This window comes from Haplochromis burtoni, unplaced genomic scaffold, assembly GCF_018398535.1.
Source record: "Haplochromis burtoni strain Fernald_Lab_line unplaced genomic scaffold, NCSU_Asbu1 Contig_773, whole genome shotgun sequence".
Classification (NCBI taxonomy): domain Eukaryota; kingdom Metazoa; phylum Chordata; class Actinopteri; order Cichliformes; family Cichlidae; genus Haplochromis; species Haplochromis burtoni.
In genome coordinates this window covers 23471-43414 of record NW_024583134.1, presented here as the reverse complement: position 1 = coordinate 43414, position 19944 = coordinate 23471, and the positions used below count along the sequence as shown (strand labels likewise).

General features: G+C 39.6%; 3 protein-coding genes across 3 annotated transcripts in view; 1 reads left to right on the top strand and 2 right to left on the bottom strand.

The window, feature by feature from the left end:
• xrcc1 (X-ray repair complementing defective repair in Chinese hamster cells 1) overlaps positions 1-11917 on the bottom strand; it is a 19509-nt gene extending 7592 nt beyond the window's left edge. The window contains exons 1-10 of the mRNA XM_005950299.3: positions 11410-11917; positions 11219-11311; positions 10140-10247; positions 9894-10052; positions 9467-9544; positions 8293-8416; positions 7985-8091; positions 5908-6070; positions 5591-5831; positions 4353-4469 (exon numbers count right to left, since the gene is read on the bottom strand). Of these exons, the coding sequence (XP_005950361.1) occupies positions 4353-4469; positions 5591-5831; positions 5908-6070; positions 7985-8091; positions 8293-8416; positions 9467-9544; positions 9894-10052; positions 10140-10247; positions 11219-11311; positions 11410-11460 (1241 nt within the window). The 5' untranslated portion in view covers positions 11461-11917. The remainder of the gene's footprint in view (positions 1-4352; positions 4470-5590; positions 5832-5907; positions 6071-7984; positions 8092-8292; positions 8417-9466; positions 9545-9893; positions 10053-10139; positions 10248-11218; positions 11312-11409) is intronic.
• Positions 11918-12041: 124 nt separating this feature from the next.
• Positions 12042-17649, bottom strand: LOC102309929 (myelin-associated glycoprotein). The gene is made up of 8 exons (XM_005950298.2): positions 17573-17649; positions 16441-16842; positions 15446-15757; positions 15101-15364; positions 14025-14297; positions 13642-13744; positions 13384-13549; positions 12042-13282 (listed from the first exon to the last, which is right to left on the bottom strand). The coding sequence occupies exons 1-8, from the start codon at positions 17613-17615 to the stop codon at positions 13127-13129; spliced, it is 1719 nt and encodes a 572-aa protein (XP_005950360.1). The 5' UTR covers positions 17616-17649; the 3' UTR covers positions 12042-13126.
• Positions 17650-18854: 1205 nt separating this feature from the next.
• Positions 18855-19944, top strand: part of LOC102288980 (NLR family CARD domain-containing protein 3) — a gene marked incomplete at its 3' end in the record, with an annotated part of 3333 nt that continues 2243 nt past the window's right edge. Inside the window, 2 exon segments of the mRNA XM_042215608.1 lie at positions 18855-19349; positions 19763-19840. Coding sequence (XP_042071542.1) covers positions 19022-19349; positions 19763-19840 — 406 coding nt within the window.

Below are 19944 nucleotides of genomic sequence, written 5' to 3'. Positions count from 1 at the left end.
ACACACACACACACACACACACACACACACACACAGGTATAAATAGGAAGCGTCCAGTGATAACATTTTATTTCTGCCCACCTTTTCTACATTTTCCCTCAAGCCATATAAATTCAGATGGACTTTATTAGCTTGGAAATGTGAAGTGCAGAGAGTTGAAATGCCACAGTTATGGTGTAATCGTTTCCACACATACCACAGGGAGTTTTACTGACCTATGTTTACTCGTGTTATAAAACTCAGTCTCCAGAAAATTGGATAAAGAAAAAGGACAATGTGGGCAAAAGAAACAACTGAAAAACGGCTTCATAAGATAGCGAGAGTTGTTAAGCAGCTCGATCTGCTCAGTAATGAAAAGCTGATACGTAACTTTACGTAACACGAAAAATGCAGAAATAAATGTAAAAGAATAAACATTTTTATATTACTAACAAACATTCAATGATTTTTATGGAACACTTATTTTTAAAAGAAAGAATATGTAGCTCAAGGTTTTTTTTTTTTTTTTTAAATGAATTTATTTTTTAACCGTCCAACAAAGTACGTAAAATTCCCTCGGCTATGAAAGCCATGCATAGCAAAAATATCAACTTTGATATATCACCTTGCAGTCGGGGTTTCGAAAAGCAGCGTCAAAGAATTAAGCATTCATCGCTCACAGTTTTAAAAATAACAGACATACTTTCTTTGCCATTGCTTTTAGCCCGACATTAGACTCTGTCAATATCAGCGTCTTTCAATGAGGTTGTGTTATCAAACCTTTAAAGTCACAATGAATGAGGCAGAAATGCTGTTGATTTTTTTTTTTTTATCTTAAAGCTTCTCGTCTGCGAGTCCTTAAATTTCTACATTTTTTTTAAATTTTGTAAATATTTTATTTTTGTTTGTTAATGGAGAAAATTTTTTTGATACGAAGAATATTTTTGTTAAACTAATTTTTAATAAATAAATGACCTCACTTGATGCACTTTAACGCTTTTTGCAAAACACCACGGTGTAGTGAAGTGTTTGAAAGAGCTTTGTGTTTTAAATTAATTAAAATGCAATTCTGTTGCTGTGCTGGCAGCAATATAGCAGTATTCTCCAGGTCGTCCTTCAGACGTTGCTAAAAAGCACTGATTAATTGAGAAATATATTTACTCACTGAGTTCTTTTTTGATTGGATGCTATGGATCTAAATATACACCTTCTCCTCTCCTCCTCTGCCTGGATTCTCACTGATTGGGTAATGAATGTGCAGAAAGCATTTCTTGGGTGCTTAGCTGATGTCACAGGCTCATTAACAAATACATGACATGATCCGCATGCATGTCAGGAAACGGCGAAGGTGAGCATTCGCCTTCAGACGCTCGGTGTTTGCGTGCACGTTGGGAGCAACAGTTTGAGTGCGAGTGTGCGTATTTGTTTGGGTACTTGTCATCATCAAAGTAAGTGGTCCCTTTAATTACCCATAGCAGATGCAGCTTTTAAATAAAAGATACATCAAAGCTGCACACTCCACAGGCTGCACAATAGCGGAGCTGGGCAGGGGAATGGATTATTCTGACAACGGGAGAGGGGGAAGCAGACTGGGGGCGAGAGATCTTCTCTACTATCACAAATTGATACAGAAAGGGGAGCGTTAGGGCGAATGACGACACAGGCTGCAGTCAACTTTTCATTTGAATTTACTTTTTGAGAATCGTTAAATAAAGATCGGATTTTTCCACGTTGTGCCCTTCAGCAGGATTTTATTTTAAAAAGCTTTCCTCAATCTCTCACATTCTTCGCGTGCCTCATATGCAGACTGTAGCTGTCTAGAGAAATCTCATCACACTGCAACTCTGGCCACTTTCATTTACAGCTTTGAAGTTCGACATGAAAAATATCAGATTTCAGCGCACCTGTTTTATCTACGAGGAATGCCCTGCCGCATCGCCGCAACGATCTCTGAGAACTGACAGTCACACCTACCGATAGTCACGCCTAATTATAAGCAAAGGAGGGCTCATTAATTACATCTGAGACATTCCCGAGTGCATTCCTGGGATGCAGACAGAGCCGAAATCTGACGCTTCTTTTCCATTATGGAGTCATTTCATTACATCGTTACTTATATATTGTTATAACATAAATGTAATTATGAAAACTCTCACGGTGTTACAAACGAGGTTTGATGCAAACATAACAAGGTCATTAGTGAGGTGACATTTTCAGTTTTAATGATGAAAACGTTAAACGAGGAGCTCACTGTGTAAATGTGCACTGGCATTCGTGCACAGTGTAAAAACAGGCAATGAATGTGAATCTGTGATTTAGAGTATCTGCAGGGTTTGAATGATTAGGAGGTGCTGACGACTATCATCAATCACCATGCAGATCCACAATTATTCAAGTACAAGATACGTTTTTAAATCATTGATTGATGCTGCCTGGGACAGAACCCTGAACACCCTTCACTTGAGGATGTTGCATCTGGATGTTGCAGCAGCAGTCATCTAGTCCTGATTTTGTGGAACAAAACATCAGCCAAAGAAAAAGTACTATCAAATGATGACTTTTCTAAAAATCCTCCAGTCAACTAAACATGAAATTTAACTTTGACTACATCGAACAGCAGCGAACCACATCACATCTTATTTTATCTTCAGCCATGCAATCCTTCCTGTTTGTGATGTTATTTTCTGAAAAAGTCTGGAAAGTTCAGAGAAAATTATTTCGAACCCGACATGCTTCACAATTATTGGATTTTCTTAGTTTTTATTATCGTGTAAGTAGTTAGCTGAAAACGCGGGTAACCAAGCAGGCTGCTTAAAGCACATTGGTGAATGTTAACACAGCAGGCAGTGGTAGGTGAAACCCTCGTAAAGCCTGATGCAGAAGCAGACAGCATATGAGGAAATAATCTGAGAAGTCTTCAACAGTTTGTTTCGTCCCCACTGCTTGTTATTTGGTGGCGAGTCTCATATTGTGTACGAGGAGTTAGACACAGATAAACGTAGGCCATTAAGAGTAGTCATCCGTCTTTGTCAACCATAAAGTGTGTAGATAAACTCAGGCTGCAGTAAAGCGGCTACAGAAAGGGAAGGGGGTCGGAAGTGTCTCTCTTACTATAACTGTACTGCCACTGGGTTGTTTAGGATATTATCACATGTCTGATATTGATGCGATATCAGGCACTGTGCACCCTAGACAAGTCCCAAGTCTGCTGCAGAGCAAACACACAGAAAGCTTCACTCTCACATTCACACATCTGGCCAGTTTGGAACTGCCATTAAACCTAACATGCATGTCTTTGGCCTGAGAAAGGAAGCCAGAGCACCCGAACAGAACATGCAAACGCTGCACACCGAACCCCAAATCCTAATCCTTAGACAGCCGGTGGATTCAAACCCAGTACCTTCTTTTTACAATATCAACTCTCGCGGCCCGGTACCGGTCCTTGGCCCGGGGGTTGGGGACCATTGCTATAGGGTATGAGTAATAGGTGTTTTTACATATATTCTGTCTTCTTGACTACATTCAAGATAAGACCCTTTAAAAAGGCAGAACAGTTCAGTAAATTCACACAAAAAAAGCAGCAATGGAGTACAGTATTTAATATTGGGCTCTCAGAAACCACTAGCCCCACCTGCCCATTGTTTTTAGTATAGTAACATTATTACTATACAACACAGGGATGAAGCTGATTCATTAGCAAGATGTACACAAAACTACTTACAAATAACAGTGATTAAAATTAGTACAGCTTATAGAATACCAGGTTTCATATACTCACATGTGCCTGAGCTTAATGAACCTTGCATGGCTCGACTTCGAACCAGAGGCAATCACTGCCAACAAAACAAGTATGAAAGGACTCCTTATATTATAGGGCCCAGCTACATAAAGTAAATTGCAGTCCTATCCCAATTAATTTGGGCCATCCACTGCCTGAGATGAGCATTCAGCTCTACATTATTCAGCACACACAGATTTGTGTGGAGCGATGACAGAAGGATCTTGATGCTGCTAAAGTTTCCCCTATAATGAGCCCTATAATTAGATAGCTGCTGGAGTTGGGTGGGTTGAATTTGTGATCACAGCAGGGATCATCTGCTCAAGGTTATAATGTTCTCTGCAGCAAGCGGCGAACACTGCTGTGAGGGGTGTATGTTGGGATGATTTAATCAATGAGAGTGTTTTGCATAGACCGTGTGATGTAGAGATGCCGACGTGGCCTTAATCAGATGCGGATTCAAATGTTGGACACATGTTCCAGGTTATAACCCGGCTGTCACTGAGTGGAAGTGCCCTTTTAAAGTTCCTGTAGTCAAGCTTGAGCCACTGTCTGTTATTAAAGTAAAATCATTTCTTCTGCATTTCCCACTCACCTTTTGTAGGAGATTTTCTGCTTCCTCTTGTGGCAATCCAGCACCCAATCCTTGTGTACGATGATTCCACCCGCTGATTTCACCTGGCTGTACTTGGGGGTGTTAGCGAAGGCACAGCTACAGATTAATGGGCCGAAAGAGATGCACGGACACACAGAGACACGTATGGTTACATCAGTAAAGAGACGCTAACAAGGGCAGGCTGTTCTGACAGCAGAGATCAAGATGCAATCAAACTGAATTACTGCGAGTGCTGACAGGACTTTTACACAAAACTCTGATCTTTTTCAAAGATGATAATCGAAATCACACACACACACAAAAACCCATCTGAAACAATTACAACACAGATCTCTTGCAAGGCACGTTTGAAATTTTGTTGAAAGATAACGTGATCTCGTTATTTACCGTGATTATTTTCAGAGATCATTATGATATTTCAGTTTGAACGTCTCACACAACATTCAATTTTAAAACTATTTATAAAAAGCATAGCTTGAAAACGTTTTCCTTCTGCTTATCTCCCTTCATTTTTATCATGTGCCAACTTGCTGCAGATTCACCACATATTGATCTTTTGCCTTATCTGCAGCTCTTTTGCATTTGCTCATTTATCTCCGCGCATTCTCTTGGTGAATCCTATATTTGTGAGCTGTCCTTGACACCAAAGGACGGCAGTAAACAATGTCCTTAACAGCTTGAGCTGATGTGGTAAAATAAAAGCCATATTTTAGTAGAACTGATGTTGTGTTGGTGGTGTCAACTAAACCCAACAACACTGTAAATAAAGTGACATTATATTTTTGCACGAGGTTATGAAAAAACACCCCAAATGTCCTTCGGAACAGTAGGTACTATAAATTTCTACTGTTCTAAAATCATAAAAAAATAGCAGAGAAAACTGATATAACTTTAATGTCTGTCCATAAAGCATAAGACTAGAGGATAGAGCCTGCAGCTGTTAGCCCACCACAAAGACAGAAATGCCAATAAGTAATTCAGAAGTTTGGATAAGCAGGTTTTGTTAACCTTGAACAGTACCAGACTCCCCGTTTCCCACTTTTTGCTAATACACTAACCACCCGCAGGCTTTAGCTCCCCATTCACTGAGCAGACACGGACAATGGAATAAATCTTTTCATCTAAAGTCAGTAGTATTAAATTCAAATATTAAATTCAGGGGTGAATTAAAGTTATGAATGCTAGATTATGCCAATCCATTCCTTTCAGCAACTTACATAAGATGTGTGGCGTCAGGCGTCCAATCGGGTCGATACTTGGCTCCCATTTCCAGCGCTTTTTCCCTCAGCTCCCCTCGGAAGGGGTTCTGAAATCCACTGAGGACAAACACCACCCCCTCCATGAGCCGGGTGAATGGGACCTGCTGCTCTTTCTGGGATTTGGCCTTCTGTTTAGTTTTAGGCTCAGGTTTAGACTCACTCTCCCTCTTCCTGTCAGCAGCCTTCTGAACTGGTGATGCTGTAGAGATTATTAGAAAACTCAAGGAAAGTTCTCCACATGAATAAATAATGCAAAGATTCCGAGACTGTGTTACCTTTGGCCGTGCTTGGGCTGGGTGTACTGACTGAACTCGGCTTGTGTTTGGGGGTTGTGGCTTTACCCTCAGGTGAACCAGATGGACTTTTTTTCTTCGAGGGAGGAGGGCCGGGAGCAGATTGTCGCTCTTTGCTGAATTCAAATTTCCTTTTTGCTGGTGGCTAGAGGTGAAAATTCAGAGTTGAAATTGCTATTTCATGCCTAAAGTCCGCTAACACCTGGTACCAGTTTATATTATTACTGTAGTCTATAGATAAAATCAATGAAGTCATGGGGAAAGCAAAAGAATTATCAAAGGATCTGTGGGAGAACATAGTGGAACTTTATATATAAAGGAATAGAGAATCAGCACTGTTCAAATTCTATTTAAGAAGTGGAAAATGAGGGATTATGTTGAAACCAAGCCACGTTTAGGAAGACCATCAAAATAAAAAAATACAAAAAAAATACAAAAAAATAAATAAATCAGCCACAACTGCACAGAAAATTTTTTGGGATACAAACAAATGGGTAAAAAAAATGGGCAACATGGTCAAATCACCAGAAGAACAACATTGCTGTACCCATGTCACAAAGCAGATGCTTACATTGTGCCTAACAGTAGAGACAGAAACTTTGGTTTCTGAACTGAAGGAAGAGTTGTAGACATCAGCCCAGAAGCTGTGCATAGGACGCACTTGGACATTCCAGCTTGACAATGAAATCAAAACAAAACAGAAAAATGATCCAAAGCCAGAAACAATCATAAATATTGCCAGGATTTGTAAACTTACGTGCACAACTGTATCTAACAGGGGTAGCTTTCAGCTGGCTTTACTATGCACAGGCATGTATTTGTGCAGCTCATCGCAGCAGGTGGCTTTTATTCAATTTTCCTTTCAAAAAGCCAAAGTGACATGCGGCTGTCACTTCCATGTGTCTGAGCCCCTCCTACTTTCCTTCTCAAGGTGTCCTCAAGCAAAATAACAATGGTGCATTTTCATGTGTGTCATGTACACATGAAAAAAAAAATACACAATGTATTTTAGGCTTTCTTGAAGGTGAAGGTAAAAAGTATAAAAAAAATTACAAGTATCAAATTTATTTCACAACTGTTTTTTCAACCATATAGTTTTGTCATGATAATAAACCGGGGAGCACACGTGTATTTCTCTTTCAGTCAAGCTACCTTAGCCTAATGTTACTCCAGTTTAAATATGTGCATTTACAAAAAAGTTCATATCAATGCCCACTATGAGGTAAAGTCGGTTTCAAGTATTCTGTTATTGTTGCTATTGATTGACACCCTGTTCAGAGTTTGAAATTGAAGTTTTTTTTAAGGCTCCCTGAAAGTTTAAAATACTGATGTGCTGGTACTGGCTCATTCCTTTCTAATATTTACTGTTAAGGGGAAAGAAAGAAGAAAGTCTTTGTTTTGGGGTCTCGGCCTTACACTGAAACATGTGCATATTCAGACCCTTTAATTGTGATTCTGGGAACTTAAACACTTCTGTCACCAGCTGCTTCTCGCACACTAAACAACACGGGAATTACATCACACACAGGTTCTTAAAGGGGAATGGCTGTGCCGGTAACAAGAGGTACCCTCCATCTCAGATTTAAATTTCCTTATCAATGAACCATGAGGACTGTGCATGTGGGAAAATAACTCAATGAAACCAGGATCTTCAACCGATGCAGTTCTGTGAAAAGAGGTGCTCAGTAACAATGATTCCAACCTTGACCTATTTTTACTTCAGTTATTAGATCAAAAGCTTTGATGGAAGTGAAACTCTTAAGATTAAGAAGCTGCCACAGGCAGCATTAACCTGGTATCTTTTTCATTCTCATCGCAGCTCTCAAAGAAAAACTGTGTGAGCATGGGGACAACATGTAAACCCCATGCAGTGACCTTTCTGGGTTTGAAACCAGAACCCTCTTACTGTAAGGCAACAGTGCTAACCACTGAGCCACCATGCTACAGTATCACATGATACCACAGATCCCAAACTAAAACAAAACTATCCACTTTCATGTGGTCTAAATATAGAGAAAATCCTCCTGCCCATTAAGTGGAGGACGGGGGTGTTTACTACCTGTGGTGAGGCAGAGGTGGAAGACGAGGCCTGGCCTGATGAGTGGGAGCTGCCGCTTGCTTGCAGAGCAGCAGCAGCGTAGCTTATCTTCTCACTCTGAGGAGACGCTACAGAGAGAGGTGCAGAGAGCAGGTTAAGAAAGAAAGCAGCCTGATCATAAAGAATGTCTTTGAAATCACTTCTTTTAAAACTAATTAGTGCCCTGTTGAGTTTTTAGTATTTAACAAAATTACAGTTTTATTATTACAGTGAACATAAAGAATTTAACTGGCCTCCAGCAGCTGGTAAACTCAAATAATTGGATTTACTTTTGAGTGAAGTGCTGGACTTTGTTGCGTTCTCCCGACTGAAGAAGAGACTGCCAGGTTGAAGGCTGGGCCCGGATGCAGGAGACTCATCCTTCACCCTGAACTGTCCCAGCTTTGTCAGTTTCTGTCAGGACAGAAGAAGGAAGACTTCAGAGGCAATAAGGAAGATAGAGAGATGGAAGTGCATTTCCCCTAATACAGCAAAAAGGCTGTAACATGACAAATGAGTCCATGAGTAAGAAAGTAGATTAATATCCAGGAAGTGCTAAAACAAAAGCGTCAGGCGTTTGTGCTGAATTCCCACTACAGCATAAACGAAAGTAAAAAACATAAATCAAGTAAAAATTCCTGTTCAAGTAAAAGAGTACCTCAGCAAGCACATTTTGAATTTTACTATAACAAAGTCGCACAGATTATTAACTTGGAGTGTGATTTAAAACATTTAAAAGATGTTTTAAATCACTGAAAAGACAGAATTGGCGAATGAACCTCAACACTTCAACAGTTGTCACCATTCGTCATCATCAGTTGCTAAAAGAAAAACAGATGTGATGAGAAGGGCAGCGTGTCACAGTGGAGTTTCATACCACAGCTACATTTTGAAATACAGTATGTCCAGACTAACATTTTAGTTAATATGATCCAAAGACGGGTCAGCGAGCCCATACACTTGGAAAGTGTGAGGTTGAGACAGAGAAAGCTGTTATTGTAGCCGTCTGTAGGCCTGGAAAAATTCCATTTCAAGGCACGTCAGAATTTTTTCCAATCCAAAAACTTTGTTCATATTTTTTACTTTCTATTAGTGTAATAGAATATTAGGCTTTGTAAAGGCTAAAGTACAGTAGCTTGTCTGTGCATTGATGACCCCATCACGTCTTATCCTTCCTTGAATGACTTTTGATAGATACTGACCCCTGCAGAGTGGGAACACCCCAGAGGAGATGCAGGTTTGGAGATGTACCATCACAATCTGGACCATGTCAAACATTTTGCTTGCCCATTTTTCCTCCTTCTAACACATCAACTTTGAGGGTAAAATGTTCACTTGCTCCCAAATACATCCCACCCACTAACAGTTGCCATGATGAAGAGATAATCGGTCTTATTCACGTCACCTATCAGAGGGCATACTGTTTTTCCTGATTGGTGTGCATGGTCTCAGTGGAGTACTTACTGGGGAGGAAGTTGGAGGAGGATCGTTTTTGTCAGGTGGCGAATGAAACTTAACAAAGGCAAGCCCATATGCAATATTCTATAAAGAGCAAAGACAGATTCACATTATATTTCCATCAAAGAGACACAATTCAAACTCCATTACAACTTCAAACGGTGCCTCAACAACAGGATACCTGAGACAAAGGATCTGGAAAGATCATCTCAGCGCTTATATTTCATTGCATAATAAAAAGTTACCGTAACTGGAAAACCACGCTGCACTGCAATTACGTTGCTTTCATTTGACACTATAGAACAGGTCCTGTTGCACTGCTGTATTCAGACACTGTCATCATTCCATAAACGGCTTCAGTCTTAATAATAGATATATTTGCTAATTACAAAGGGCTTGTCACTTTACACATCAAACACTCTTAGACACTTACCTTGCTGTATGGCTGGCTACACACAATTTTCACTCTGTCCCACTTCTCCTGAGCTGTGCTCTTTTGCAGCTGGTTGGGCCCAAAGAAACGCACACGGTTCATGTTGGTGCCACTGCGGCTCTCCGTGGGCGACATGAAGGAAGACGTAACCAGGAGAACCTAAAAGAGTGAGATTAAAATCAGACTGGATGAAGTGAAGTTATTACAGCATTCAGGAAGTGTGATTATTATCATTTGTAAGAATACCTCATAGTCTTGATCTCTGACAGCTGAAGAATTCCCCACCAACACCTCAATGAAAGCTGAACCTTCATTTCCAATATCAATGCTGTGCACCTGCTCTTCCTTTTCAAACTGAGGGAGAAAAGTAAAAGTTGCATGGTAATACTTCCCAAGGAAGCACAGGATACACTTCCAAAAGAGATTCTTAATCTCAAGAGCTGCAGTTAAATAAAGCTTGAAAAAAAAATCTATTCTAAGGCAGAAAGTAAAGCGAGAGAAGAATCAACACACTATTAATTAATTGAATTAATCTAAAACCATGTGGTGCTGGCATTCAGCAATTCAGTTTGATTTATACAGCACCAAATCACAACAACAGTCACCTCAAGGTGTTTTATATTGTATGGTAGATCCTTCAATAATACATACAAAGAGAAACCCAACAATCAATATCCCTATGAGCAAGCGCTTTAGTGACAGTGGGAAGGAAAAACTCCCTTTTAACAGGAAGAAACCTCCAGCAGCCATCTGCCGCTCCTCACAGGGCAAGATTGGAAAAAAGCTAATATAAATGATTACTTGGAGAAAGTGATAAAACAATTATAACTGAAGGTGAGGGGACAGAAAGCATCTTTATAATATATGAGCACTTAAAAATGTTTTAAAAAAGTAAAAGCAGAGATTTGAAAGATGATTGCGAGCTTGCCAACTGATCTTTTCAAGGAGACTATTCGTTGAAGACTATTCGGCGCACTAGCAAAACAAGCTTGATCACCATTAGTTCTTAGTCGTGATTGTGAGATTGGCAGCAGAGACAGCGGACATCAGGTTATGACCAGGGACGGTAACACAACGTCTGAAATTCACTTTATAATTATAATTTGCATGTAAACTTCTTTTAGTGTAAAGAAAGCAAATACAAAAAGTTTGTTTGAATTCAATAGATTGTATGATTCTCCCAAAGTTACATGTGTGTAATTTGGTGTTTATGTAATATATGTAAGTATCTGCCATCTAACTCATCTAATCAACGACACCTCACATGTTATTGAATTAGTTTGGTGTCACTTGAACACACAAAAACAACAACAAAACAAACAAACCTGGAGAATGACTGATATCTGCTTCTCCCCGGGTCTGGCTGCTTTCCACTTTCTGTACGTGTCAGAGCTCAGGAGGTTGTCTGCCTTGTGCGTCTGTTTTTGTAACACAACACATGTGAGTATGAAGCAGCCTCACAGCTCAGCTTTCTGCATACAAATCTCACAAAAGCAATACATCATGTTGCACTTACAGAGTCCTCGGTGCTGCACGACACGACGTGCTTGAGTTTGATTTCTGGCATTTCGTTGTTGTTACTGATGATCGTCAGGCTAAAAGCTGATCGATTCACTGATCAGTCACATAAACCAAACGGGCGCGTGCCTCCCCACGAAGCGATCGCAAACGGCTAACAAGTCATATGACACATCCAGTTTCTCTCCACTGGAAGTGATTTAATGCTGAAAGTTTAATTTCTTATTGGTCAGATAAACCGATGACTAACATGTTAGCATGCTAACAAACAATAGGCAACTCTCCCTAATGATTTTGGTGACTTTAGCACACCTAAAGGGCTGTTCCGCGTAATCTGTTCACAGCGTTATAGGCATGGCATATATCCGTTACTCTGCTGTTACAGAAAATTCATACTAGAGATTTTGATTATGAGTTAAATGTGCGTGAAGGTGCACACATTTTCCCACCAAAAGCCTGTAAACGCCAGGATATGACGTGCCTTCCGACTAACGACTTTTCTATCCAATCAGAGCTTTATTTTCTTCTTCTATGATTGAATTGTTGTGTCACTGAGGTTTATATTGCCACCAGTCGGTCACCATGTGAAGAGGCATTCAAAGAGAGCACTTATTCTTGAAATCTTTTTCGATCCTGCGCAGTTTGTCTCTTTTGTGACAAAACATACACTTTTAAACGTCGTGAGCAGACACTTTAAGATCTCAGAGCAGGGAGAATGTACATTAGCCTTTCAGCTGTCAGTGTTCGATAACACCATATCTGCAAAATTATGCATTACACCAGCAACAAAAAGAGCCCAAAAATAGGTTGTGTTTTTAAATTGAGAGTACATCATAAATCAAACTGGAGATCAGCAATGTACACATAATTACAGAAGTATAAAATTAGATAAGAAAGCTCTAGAAGATATAATATAGGAAACATTTGTACAGACCAGTGTAAATAAAAGTGCACTGATTCCGTATGCATACAAAAAAAGTGAAGTAAAAAAAGTTCATAATCAAACATGTAAATAAATGTGACTTTTCGAATAGATGAGCATGAAAGGAAGGATTCTCTGCATTATTCTTTTTCGTTTTTTACTGTTGAACTCTGTGTGTGCGTGTGTGTGTGTGTGTGTGTGTGTGTGTGTGTGTGTGTGTATACTCAAGCTGATGAAGCTGATGAACACTAAGGGAAATTAGTTAAACAATAGCCATAAAGAAGTCATTAAAGTTCCAACACAAGAAAAACTTCCAGGTATGCTTAACACAACCGAGTCACTGCTGATGTAGTGAATGTTATAAATTTCATCACAGCTGGAGCAGCTCTTTGTCCTTCCAGAGAAACTTTTAAAGCTTCCTGAGGATCACTCTTGTGCTCCAGCTGCTTTTAGAAATGCAACTTAGTGGTCTGGCCAGACTACATCAGATTTGAGGGTCTGTTTTCTTTTTTTCCTCAAGGGCTTCACAGATAAAATGATGAAAACTCTTTCATCAAACCTTTTCATCTCCCTTTGCTCTTTTTTTTTTTTTGAAGAGCAAAGCACATCTCTGTCACTCGATGGCAGAAATTGTTCAGTTTAGAAACTAGAAGAAAGATAGACCAACCACAGATCAGAGTGCAATGTTATCAAATGCAAATGACATATATACAAGTATTGATTTACAATGTATGCAATATCCTGAGAACAGTATTAATCCAATGTACAATGTAACTGTAATTTAGCTTTGTGATCAGAGAATTTCCAGGTAGATGCCCGTCTCTGCATCTTCCACAGCTGTACCCTGCACCTCTCTTACGCCTCTGACTTCCTGACCAGCTTCTTGGTTAATTCTTCCACCTGGTCCAGGTCTTCGTCTCTCCCCACCTCTCCTGCCCATTGGACGGATCTAAAAAAAAAAAAAGGGAAAGCAGCTGTTTTCACTGGAAGAACTGATTTGCTATTTCCCTTGGAAAAACTGTGCACTGAAAGATCAAGGTTATCAAATACCTGCTTAGTGCGGACAAAAAGAGGCGTGCAGTTCTGGTACACAAGCTGGTAGCTGCCATTGGTGTAAACATGAGTCACTTCTGTGCAGTTTATATATAGAGGCATCCTGTCCTGATAAATTTCCAATCCTCCAGGATACATGGTGGGATGTCTTCTTAGAATGTGCCTGAGAGAAGCAGAACAGGTATTTGATAGACTTGATAATTAGGCGTGACACAATCCAAGAAAACTTTTAACAGGAAATGTTTCTGTACATACTTTCTAGCTCTCTTTTTGCAGCAGTAGACAAGAAGGGCCAGGAGGAATATGACCAGGACAGCGGTGACAGCAGGTAAAACCAACCACAGGAAAAATGCTATCTCTGTATGTGGACCACAAGAGCAGCAGTGGATCAGCATATAGTGTCCCATCACTGGATTATATCAACTTCAAACTTCAGTGCAAACAAGAAAAATCAGATTTTCCAATCATAGCTCAAGAAAATTATTTGGTTTTCTTTGCAGCTTCTTTTCTTCTACTTGTGTTTTTAAGCTGCAGGCATGCTGCACAGAAGTTTCAACACAAGCAAGACATCAGAGTGAATAAACAAGAGGCAGGGCTGTTGTCTTTCTTAGTATGGAAAAACAGTGCTTTGAACACACCTTCTTCTCCCTGCAGCAAGACCAGCGAGTCGTTTCCCAGAGCGTTGAAAGCAAAGCAAATCACCATCTGAGGTTTTTCCATTTGCCCTCTCAGAATAGCCGTTAGCACACTGGGCTCTGATGTTACAGACACGTTGTAATCTTGAGGTGGAACAGACCCATTAACGCTCCAGGTGATTGCAGGTTTAGGGTTGGAGTCGACTGAACACTGGCACACCACCTCTGATTCCTCTACAGTACAGGTAGAGGAGAGCTGGATGATGGCCGGCTTATCTGGAAGAGATAATACTGTCATTAGGTTCTCAATAATATTTATGAGGATATATCTACACAAAACACAGGATCTAAGGATTAAAAGGCAATTTTATAATTTTTTGAATGGGTTGGATGAGAAATTTACAGAAAATGAGTTGCCTTCTAGCCTACTTGGCGTATGTAAAAACAACAGTTCATTCACTATTTATTGGCTGTGATTAGTGTCTTTACAGGCCTTGCAGACTGTTTGGTCAGTGAAATCAAATAGATGCATGCAGAAGCTCCACATTTAACTCTGTGTAAGACAAGCTCATTGGGATTTAATTGTCCTGCTTATCACCCAGTACACATAACAATGTACTGGGTGATAAACAGGTTTTTTGCCCTTTATTTTCAAATCCATCCTGGTTAATGTATAATCACCTGTTTTTTGTTTCTCTCAATGGCTGCTCTGCAGTCTAGTTTGCTCTATCTTCACACAACAAAAGCTTATTGTCTTTCCCTTAATTTTTGTGTTTCTGTCATGGACCAACCTACTTACATGACTGAAACTTAACAATTGCTTTTTCTCCTGGGAGAGTTCAAAGTTCAGATTTCAGTTTTTACTTGTCAGTTGGATTTGAATTATGCACCTGTAGTTGTTTTATTTTCCTTTTATTATCCCCCTCATCTGTTTTTATCAAGCTCTACTTGTTGAACCTTGTTAATTTGATGCCAAATAAATGCCTGGTTAAATCAAATCCTATGGTTTGGTTAGTTGGGTGCAACCTAACAACACGTATATATGGGATGCAGAGAAGACCAAGAAGCGGTAGAATTACATTGTATATTAAGAGTTGTGGGTCGCGATTCTCCTCGGCCAATCAGGTTCTGAGCTACGCACCGGACCCTCATATCTCGGGTCACGTTGTACAGCCGGACTGTGTGCGTTCGCTGGTTGAGGTGCACAGTGCGGCCATGTTGACTATAGGACCAGTGGTACTCTGTTGCTGGAGGGTCAGCTTTACATGAGCACATGAGCAGTGCATTGCTCCCCTCCTTCACTGCCAGGGTCTGGACTTGAATCTTCACATCTTTTGGAGGAACTAAGAGCATTAAAAGGGAAAAAGAAAGGTTTTAGCTTACTGAGCCAGGAACACAAATACACGTGTCAAATTTATACTTACACGTCACATGTAGGTCCTTCAAAGTGGATAGTGTTTTAGGGCCTGGGAAGATGACCTGACACCTGAGCTTGGGCTTCACCTGGTGTGTTACAGTAAAGGTCAAAGAGGCCAGTAAAATTTTCCTGTGGGGATCTGGGTAGAGTGTCTGTACTTCCCCAGGTTCAGTTATATTCTTCTGGGCTCCTCGCTCCCACCTCCACTGCAGATCAGGCAGTCCGGAGGGGCAGTGGTAGTTGACAGAGCAGTTCAGGGTGACCAGTTGTCCTTCTGTGGCTGACATGATGCCGCTGATGACAGGAGCTTCAGGGGTGTCTGCCAAGAAGGAAAATCTCCATCATTATGATTTTAACACTTTAGTGTATTAAAAACATAAAAATCATACAAGCAAAAAGACGAATTCTCTTACAACAACCATTAGTGCTAGAACTACTGAACAAGTCTACTCATATGTGATAGAAACAAAACTGTTTAATGAATAATCCCATATTTCTTCTTGTGTGTTTTTCCTGTAGTTGATATTGATTCACCCCCAAACAGCTAGTCAGGCTTCTTCCTGTTAAACCAGAGTTTTTCCTTCCCAATCTCATGAAGTTCTTGCTAAGATGGCGCTGTGTGATTGTTAGGGTCTTTTACCTTACAATATAAAGTGTGTTGAGTGACTATAGTTGTGAATTGGTGCTCTATAAAGAAAATGTGAATTTTTATTTATAAATGTAAAGATAAAAAGAAATGCTTAATGCTCTTCCTGTAAATTTATTTTAGATTTAAGAAAATATGTTTTCACGGGAAACATTTTAAAGTTTATTTAATAGTTAATCTGCTTAAGACACATATGCACTTCATGCAGCTTTTTTTTTTAATATAACTTTCCATGCGGGGGATTCTCTATTGTCTGATTGTACTAATAATTCTTCTATGTACTATTTATCATGTGAAAAAAAATCAAAGTGTTTTAAAAAGTAGAAAAGAGGACATGCATTGTTTTCCTCACTCACAAATATGGTCCAGGTTGAAGCTCCTTGGCTTCCCCCAGAGTGAGTCGCCCACTGTCTTCAGAGAAATTTCAAACACCTGGGGGTCATCCTCCCTGATCCTTTCGATTTTCACTGAGCAGTCACCATCTGCGATTTCGCCAAAGAGGGATGCTCTGCCTTGGAAATCCCTGCTCACTTGGCCTTTGTCCTGGCTGTTAAAAGCGGTGCTCTGAAGAGGAAAAAAAGGGCCACCACCTCTGAACCTTAGCCGCACATCCACCCACTGCTTCGTCCCTCTAATAGGATGAGGGGCTGGAGGCGTAAAGGAGCAGGGAATAACCACACAGGTGCCCACCAGAGCCTGGACACGGTCAGGGACTGAGGGTACAGGAGAGACAGCCTGCACCCCCCTCCACAATGTTGCTGTCGTACAGAAAGCACAGAAAATCATTTATCCAGCATTATTTGACAGTAGATTGAACTTTACATAATTGAGACACAGTAGTGATATTTCACAGTTTTATTATGACAACTAAAAAGCATAAGAGAATGTCTCAAGGACACGGCTGATTAAAATATTTCATATATTTAAAAAAGAAGCTGTAAAAGCTGTAACAGCATTGATTTCTTGAGACTGTGTAGAAAGGTCATCGTAAAAACTAAACTTTATATGACAAGAGGTTTGTGCTATCTGGAAATCTTACAAATACCACACTGTTTTGCAACAGTTGTATATTTAGAAAGAGGAAGAGAGCAGCTGGAGTTTTAACTCTGTTAATAGTTAAATCTACTATTCAGACTGCAAAACATGTCTATGTTTTTGTAATGAAAAATATTTGTTTTAAGTTATAAAAATGTAGAGCATTTTATTACAAAAATACAATCTGATTTGTTAGTATTTAATTTTCATCAGCACAAAAATATTTTGCAGAAAACATTCAAAAGACAAAAAAAAGTACTTAAAATAAACCTCTTATATTGATAATTTAGGAGAAGCCAGTGGAGCACAGGGATTCATGAAATTACACCACATGGCAAACGTCCTCCAAATGCAGCCAAAAAGCAACTTTGTTAATTTTTTGGAATTTCTTTTTTTTTTTCAAGAAAGTTTAAAGTATATTTAAAATGATCAATAATTTGTTTAATTACTTACCAAAAATCAGAGGACACACAAGGAAGACGATGTCTGCCTGCATGTCTGCAGCCCTGCTCTGATGGCTCAGACAGGGAAGGATGAACAAAGGAGCAAAGAGGGGGGAAGCTTGATTGTTTCATTATGCAGCTGGTACTATGACTTCCTGTGATGCCCCCCTCAAACGTCCATTATCAAATGACTGTTTATTATATTTGTTTATTTTACCTCCACTTATCTTTGTTGCTCATAGTGTAATTATAAAACAAATAAATCATAGGGTTATAACTTTAGAATATATAGAGCTTATAAATGATCCAAAAATCATTAAAGTGCTGAAGTCCTTTTTTGCAAAGGAAAGAAAGACCTCAGCAAGCAGCTATGAGACAGCACATGACAGTGAGTGAGTCACTCTCATGCTGTTACCCAGTTCCTCAAAGGGACTAGCAACTCAAATCTGATACATTTCTCATTCCCTGTGTACGGACCAGCCAAACCACAATAGTGAAAAAAAAAGAGTGTGGAAAAAAGAGGGGTTTGAATATTAACTTTTTAGTGACATATTTGCTATGCTGTTGACAGCAAATGTCTGCATGTGTGTAAGTAGGTCATCACGGATGAAGGGGAAAAGTGTAATATTGAAACTTTATGAAGTTGAAGCATTTAAATAAGAATTGTCTGTGAAGGTTCTCAGTCATCCAGGTCATCATAGTCTAAGGAACTTGGAAAGAAAAGTGTCTTAAAGAAGTCCAGACGCTTTTCTTTCCAAGCTCCTTAGATTAAATAAGAATTGTTTTCTCTATTATCGTACATTGAGACATATTTCGTAAACTGAATTTGGCATAAATAATTTTAGGGCACTTAGTCTTTATTTAAGACCTTTTAAAATGATCTGACTAAATATATTAATATGAGCAATTTCATTTCCATGCAGTGTGTAGTGACAGAGCAGATATTCAACACAGACTACATGTGGAACAACTTTTATAACTTATTTTAAATTTGTTTCCATTTTGTTGCAGTTACTGTCATTATCACCTTGAGATAAATTTTTCTTCAGGCTCAAACAAAACCAAGTAATCAGAGTCAGGTACAAAGGCTTTAACTGCTTGAACTCTGGACCCTTTCAAAGCTTGTTTGAATTGCTGCTTGCACCTCCCTGCTCCTTAAAACAGACTGCAAACTGCCTTCGTGCCAAAACTCAAGACTGCAATGGCAACACCAGATGTGGATTAAAACCACAGCTTAATGTAAAGATACTACAGTGCACGGATAAGGTATGTGTTGAGAATGGTACCGTTTGTACAGAAATCCTTATTGTTGTTCATGTGCATAAATGCAGTTTGGTATATGTGTGAGAACTGAAACATCAAAGTTTGGGTCTTCTCTTATATTACTGAATGCAGTAACAATTCATTTAAAGCTTTGATTATTTTTTCGCTTTGGGAGTCAGCACTATTGTAAGAAGTTATGAGCTCAGCTCAGCAGCTGCTCCGTTCTCAGAGAGACTTATTGCTGAAGTGGACATGTGACCATCCAGCGCCCTTGCTGCGTTGGCTCCGTGATGCCGAGGTGCTTTCGTCTGCCTGCTACCTGTCTTTGCTGGAGAGGTCGCCTTCCAATGCTGTGGCAAAGGCACTGGAGACAGTGTGTGCCACAGAGGAGAGCAGCCAAAAGTTCCTGCAGGTGTTGAGGGAAGTGCAGGATTACTACTGCAGAGACCTGCAGGTCTGGGTCGAGAGACACTGCAGGAACGATGCAGTCACTAAATCAGCACCTACATCTGTGAAAGTTGAAGGTGAGGCTGCTTTAATGTGCTGGTTTTTACATAAACAGGTGTAACTGAAGTTAATCTTCTTTGCAACCTTGAGCTGATTGTGAGGGGCTGTTAATAGAAGACAACTTTTACAACCTATTGAGGAAAGACATGAAAGAAGATTAGATGCAGGGTACAATCAGCTTTGATGCCTCGCCAGGATTTTTTTTTTTTTTTTTTACTTTGGTGAGAGTTTTAGGAGATAATGGACATTGAGCTCAACTATCATAAGTTAAAATGTGTCAGTGATTTGGATATTTGGATCAGGTATTCATAGTTCCCTGATGATGAGACTCAGGGATGTGAAAATGCTCAGTCAGCAGAGTCACCTGTGAATCTGACATTTTAAACAAATGCATATAAAATAACTATAAATTATTCTATGATTTCAACAGACAAGAAGTCCAAAAACCCCATTGCTAAACTGTTTAAAGCAAAGAGCAAAGGATTCACCCTCACCACTGACGTTAATGGTATGAATTCATTGTTTCATCAAAAAAAATGTTTACATATGAATTATATAGTAGTGTACGTTATTTCTGGTATGTTTTCTTTATAGAGATAAGCAATAAATGTT

Excerpts from the sequence above, each read along its gene's own strand:
- LOC102309929 (XM_005950298.2), bottom strand. The coding sequence starts at position 17,615 with ATGCAGGCAGACATCGTCTTCCTTGTGTGTCCTCTGATTTTTG. Across the intron at positions 16,843-17,572 it reads TGTGTGTCCTCTGATTTTTG|CAACATTGTGGAGGGGGGTG; the intron begins GTAAGTAATTAA and ends TCTGTACGACAG. Across the intron at positions 13,550-13,641 it reads TGCAAAAAGAGAGCTAGAAA|GCACATTCTAAGAAGACATC; the intron begins GTATGTACAGAA and ends TGCTTCTCTCAG.